This window comes from Lepidothrix coronata, unplaced genomic scaffold (assembly GCF_001604755.1).
Source record: "Lepidothrix coronata isolate B3197 unplaced genomic scaffold, Lepidothrix_coronata-1.0 Scaffold1221, whole genome shotgun sequence".
NCBI lineage: Eukaryota > Metazoa > Chordata > Aves > Passeriformes > Pipridae > Lepidothrix > Lepidothrix coronata.
Window position 1 is genome coordinate 1 of NW_016691401.1, and position 5484 is coordinate 5484.

At 66.7% G+C, this 5484-nt stretch overlaps 1 protein-coding gene across 2 annotated transcripts; it reads right to left on the bottom strand.

Moving 5' to 3' along the window:
* Positions 1 to 2481: 2481 nt before the first annotated feature.
* Positions 2482 to 5410, bottom strand: PRUNE1 (prune exopolyphosphatase). Of its 2 annotated transcripts, none has more exons than XM_017840210.1 (7): positions 4540 to 5410; positions 4255 to 4460; positions 3898 to 4082; positions 3664 to 3822; positions 3481 to 3575; positions 3237 to 3395; positions 2482 to 3163 (listed from the first exon to the last, which is right to left on the bottom strand). In XM_017840210.1, exons 1-7 carry the CDS (start codon positions 4606 to 4608, stop codon positions 2843 to 2845), a joined length of 1194 nt encoding a protein of 397 aa, XP_017695699.1. In that variant the 5' UTR covers positions 4609 to 5410; the 3' UTR covers positions 2482 to 2842. The 2 variants fall into 2 exon arrangements, with proteins under 2 accessions (XP_017695699.1, XP_017695700.1); XM_017840211.1 differs by having other exon boundaries at positions 2857 to 3163; positions 3259 to 3395.
* Between the last annotated feature and the right edge of the window lie 74 nt (positions 5411 to 5484).

Consider the following 5484-nt stretch of genomic DNA (forward strand, 5'->3'; position numbering starts at 1 on the left):
CTTGCGGGGTGCTGGGTGTCCCTTTCGGGGTGCTGGGTGTCCTGGGTGGGTGCTGGGTGTCCCTTTTGGGGTGCTGGGTGTCCTAGTTGGGTACTGGGTGTCCCTTTCGGGGTGCTGGGTGTCCTGGGTGGGTGCTGGGTGTCCCTTTTGGGGTGCTGGGTGTCCTAGTTGGGTACTGGGTGTTCCTTTCGGGGTGCTGGGTGTCCTGGTTAGGTCCTGGGTGTCCCTTTCAGGGTGCTGGGTGTCGTGGTTGGGTCCTGGGTGTCCCTTTTGGGGTGCTGGGTGTCGTGGTTGGGTCCTGGGTGTCCCTTTTGGGGTGCTGGGTGTCCTGGTTGGGTCCTGGGTGTCCCTTTTGGGGTGCTGGGTGTCCTGGGTGGGTGCTGGGTGTCTCTTGTGGGGTGTTGGGTGTCCCTTGCAGGGTGCCGGGTGTCCTGGTTGGGTCCTGGGTGTCCCTTTTGGGGTGCTGGGTGTCCTGGGTGGGTGGTGGGTATCCCTTGTGGGGTGCTGGATGTCCTGGTTGGGTCCTGGGTGTCCTGGTTGGGTCCTGGGTGTCCCTTTCAGGGTGCTGGGTGTCCTGGTTGGGTACTGGGTGTCCCTTTTGGGGTGCTGGGTGTCCTGGTTGGGTACTGGGTGTGCCTTTTGGGGTGCTGGGTGTCCTGGTTGGGTGCTGGGTGTCCTGGGTGGGTACTGGGTGTCCCTTTTGAGGTGCTGGGTGTCCCTTTTGGGGTGCTGGGTGTCCTGGTTGGGTCCTGGGTGTCCTGGTTGGGTCCTGGGTGTCCCTTTCAGGGTGCTGGGTGTCCTGGTTGGGTCCTGGGTGTCCTTTTTGGGGTGCTGGGTATCCTGGTTGGGTACTGGGTGTCCCTTTCGGGGTGCTGGGTGTCCTGGGTGGGTGGTGGGTATCCCTTGTGGGGTGCTGGGTGTCCTGGTTGGGTCCTGGGTGTCCTGGTTGGGTACTGGGTGTGCCTTTTGGGGTGCTGGGTGTCCTGGTTGGGTCCTGGGTGTCCCTTGCGGGGTGCTGGGTGTCCCTTTTGGGGTGCTGGGTGTCCTGGGTGGGTACTGGGTGTCCTGGGTGGGTCCTGGGTGTCCCTTGCAGGGTGCTGGGTGTCCCTTTTGGGGTGCTGGGTGTCCTGGTTGGGTGCCAGGGTGGCACAGCGGGTGACAGGCCCTCCCTGCAGACCGGAGCCGTGCAGGAGATGCGATCCAAGGGCGGCCGGGAGCGACAGTGGAGCAACTCCCGGGTGTTGTAGCGTGTGAGTCCACGGCCCCCCCAGCACCCCCTGCCCCCTCGGAGGCACCAGCACCGAGTGGCACCCGAAGGAGCCCCCTCTCCTGCGCTCCCGTAACCCAGCCTCTGGGATTTCACAGATTCCTGGCGTTTTCAGCCCAAACTTGAACTGCCCCCCCCCCGCCGGAGGAGAGGCCGCCCTGGAGGGCTCGAGCCCCGCGGTATTTATGCAGCACCAGCCTCGCCCAGCTCCCGCTGACTCCTGGTCCTCATCCCCCCGGAAAATCCCTCCTTCCCGGGGGGACAGCAGCCCCCTCCTCCTGCCCCCCTTGGAAAGGACCGTGCCAGGAGCTGCCAGGAGCTGCCAGGAGCTGCCAGGCGCAGCCCGCGCGTGCCAAACCTCCCCGGGATGCCAAACCTCCCCGGGATGCCAAACCTCCCCAGCATTCCCTCTGTCCGCTCCGGCCGTGCCTCAGTTTCCCCAGGGAGAGGGTGCAGAGGTGGCTTTGGTGCCTCCTGGAATGGCACGGAGGAGCAAAACCGGGATTAACCCCCAACGTTCTGGTGCCAAAGCGGGGCCAAACCCGAGATGTTCTGGTGCAAACCCAGGACAAGGTGTAAAACGGGGATCAAACCCCGGTGCTTCAGTGCAGAGCAGGGACTAAACCCCAGTGCTTTGGAGCAAAGCCAGGATTAAACCCCGACGCTTTGGGATCAAACCCCGACGCTTTGGTGCCAAACCAGGATCAAACCCCGACGCTCCGGGATCAAACCCCGACGCTCCGGTGTCTCACCATCACCGAGCCCGCAGTGCCTCCCCCCGGCGTTCCCACCACTGCCAAACTCCCCCCCTTTTTTTTAGGATATGTTCTTTTTTTTAAGCTCCAAAACCCACCTGAGCAGCCTCTGGCGGGGCAGGGCCGTGGTGGGGTCCCCTCCACCCAGGACTGTCACCTGCAGAGGCAGGACAGGGCCCGACCCCAGGAGGCTCCCGAATTCAGGCGCGGGTGTACATAGTTTAATTAGCGCCATTTAATTAGGATTAAATGTTAAAACAGCCTGTGCTGGGTGGCAGAGCCTTTCCCCTTCCCTGGGCTCCACCGGGATGCTCCGGGCAGAGCTGGGCTTTGTGTTTGCAGGGGGGGATTGCAGCCCAGGGGAAGAGGGGCTTCACCCCCTGGAGCGGGTGGGGGGCACCCCTGGCATCAGTGGGGCAGCACCAGACCCGGCCCACAATAAAAGCCAAGAGCTCAAAGTGGAAGAAAAGGGAAATTTAATCCTTGGAAAACGTGGGTGACAGTCCTGGGCTGGCTGCGTGTCCGGACCCGGCATCCAGGGCCCCCTCACAGCCCCCCAGGGGAGGGAAGAACATCAAGAACTCGTTAAAAACCAACCCCCCCCCAGTGCCCTCGCTAAGTGCGTGCAACTGCTGCCCCCAAAAACCCACCCTGGGGGCCCATGGGGAGCCCGCTGGGGGCACAACTCACACCGAGGAGCAGGAGCTGAGCTCTGACCAAGGTGGCTGCAACCCCCCCCCATGCCCGGGCACCCCCCAGGGCCCGCTCAGGGGACCCCCAACTTCTCCTCCAGCCCTCCGGAGCCGCGGGGTGCCCGGCGTTATTTGGGGGAGCCGGGGGGCTGCCCCGTGGCGATGCGGCTGACCCGCTCCAGGACGTCCTGGGGGCACAGCGGGGGCACGGCCTGGGCCAGGGGACACTCCTCCACCAGGCTGTTCATGGGGGTGGGCGGGGGCACCACCTCCTCCTCGGGACCCCCGGCGGCCCCCGCGCCGCCCAGCGCTGCCCGCAGGATGGGCAGCACCTTCTTCCTGGACGCCAAGGCGTTGCCCTGGGCGAAGGCGCCCACGCAGGGCCAGGGGCTGGGCAGGGGCTGCAAGTGCAGGGACGGCGCCGTCGCCTCCTCCAGCGCCCGGCACAGCTATGAGGGAGCGCCAAAATCAGGAGGGTTTGGGGCAAACCGGGGCCGAGGGCGCCCGGCCCCCCCAGCTCACCGTGCCGCGGAGGGACTCGCACCGGCTGAACACGGCCAGCTTGCGGGTGGGCTCGTGGCGCTCGTCGAAGGAGACGGTCATGGCCACCAGCCCCGCGTAGCCACGGGCCTGGCAGAAGGCGTCCAGGTCCTGCAGCAAGCCAGGCCGGAGCAGGAACGTCTGGAGACGAGGGAAGAGGCTCTTCGGTGTCACCGCCGTGTCCCCGGCAGTGCCGCTCCCCGGTTCCCTCCCCACCGAGCCTCACCTCCAGGTCCACGTAGACGCCGCTGATGGCGAGGACCAGCTCGTCGCCGGAGATCACCTTGAGGTCCTTGCGCAGCATCTGCTCCGTCGTCAGCCCTGGGAGGGGACGGGGCGGGCGTGAGCCCCCGGCACGCGCCGCCGTCCCCGGGGAGACAGGGGGGTCATCCCCGGGGCCTCGCCGCACCTGAGACGTCAAACTTGGCCGCCTGCAGGGCTCCGAAGACGCTGTCGCGGGGCGGCAGCTCGGGGAACCTCTCCTCGAGCAGGGCCACGCACGCCACGTCCCGCGGTGTCACCTTGCCGGCGGCCGGGCTCAGGTTGATGCAGTCCAGGAGGATGGTGCCTGCGGGGGACACGGGGGGGACGTGTTGGCACCGTCCCCTCAGCCGGGGCCGGGCCGGGCCCCCCCCGTCCTCACCGTGCAGCAGCGCGGCCGTGGTTCTGTCCAGCAGCCCCGGGGGGCCCTGGGCGATGCGCTCGGTCACCAGCGTGGCACAGGAGCCCACCGGCTCCACCGTCACCCGGCACGGCGGGCCCCGCTCCCGCTCCAGCGGCCGGTGGTCCAGCACCTCCACCACGGCCTCCTCCAGGGCTGCGTCGGCACTGCCGGGCAACACGGGGAGGGTCACCCCCGGCAGAGCCCGGGAGCCCCCTGCATTCCTCTCCTTCCCTAAAAACACCCCGCAAAGGGATAAATCCGCCCCGTGCCGTGCCAAGCGAGGAAAGCGCAGGGCTCCGGGCGGGCGGGCGTCCCCGTGTCACCCCCCCGGCTCACCCGGGCAGGACGTGGTGATCCACCAGCGTCAGGGAGAGCAGCCCGGCGTGGTGCAGCCCCCCCAGGTCGATCTCATCCCGAAAGATGAGGGAGGCGGCCGGGACGCCCCGGTCCCGCAGCAGGAACGTCGTCTCCGTCCGCAGCGCGAAGTCGGCGCGGGGGATGTTCAGCACCGGCACGAAGGCGGCTCCGGGAGCCGGGGAGCTCTGCGGCGGGGGGGGGGGGTGACACCCCGTGAGGCGTCCCCCGGGCCACCGCGTCCCCGAGGCAGCGGGAGGGACCCACCTGGGCCAGGAAATAGGCCATGGCCAGCGCCGAGACCGTGGAGTCCAGGTCACAGGCCTCGTTGCCCATCACCACGTGGACCTCCCGGCGATGCTGGATGTGATCCTGCCGGGACGGGACACGTCAGGCGTGGCAACAACACGTCTCCGTCCTCCAAAAACCCCCCAGACACCCCTCCTTCCCCTTCAGGGGGTCACCCCAGCCTCCCTGGAGCCACTCATCACCCATGTCACCCACAGATTCCACCCCCCAGGCGGGCTCCTGGCGACCCTGGGATCCACTTCTGGCACTAAAGCCTCAGCTTTTTGGGTATGTGTGTGAAATGGGGCTCCGGGGAGAACAGGAAAACCCACCTCAGCCCACCGTGGGGACAGGGACCATCCCAGCCCCACAGCCCTGGGAGCATTTAGTATTTTAACTCATTTTTCCCAGAAACAGTGAGTTTGGGGCTGGTTGTCCCCCCCCAAAACATGTTGTTTCACCCCTTTTTTTCTTCCCTGCAGCAGCAAGAAAAACACGTCGCTCCCCCCAGCGCCTGTCACGCTCCAGGGAGCCGCCCCAGCCCCAGGCTGTTTTTTGGGGACAATCTCTCCTGCCATGACCCAGATTCACTCGTTGCTTCCATGGGAGCCCAGGAAATAAAGCCCCGGGAGCAGCAGGTCGGGGGACCCACACCCCGGGTGCTGCAGGGGGTGGGGAGGGGCTGCTGGGGAGCCCCCGGCCAGGGAAAGGGTTTGGGGTGTCCCTGGTGTGGCTGTGGAGGGAGCAGCTCCTCTCCCCAGGGGAGATGGGTGCACCCCTCTTGGGGGTATTGGTGCTCTGGGCACCCACACCCCCTGCACCCCATTCCCCTGGGCATGCAGATCCCCTGCACCCCATCCCTCTGGTCATAAAGACCCCCTGCACCCCATTCCCCTGGGCATGCAGATCCCCTGCACCCCATCC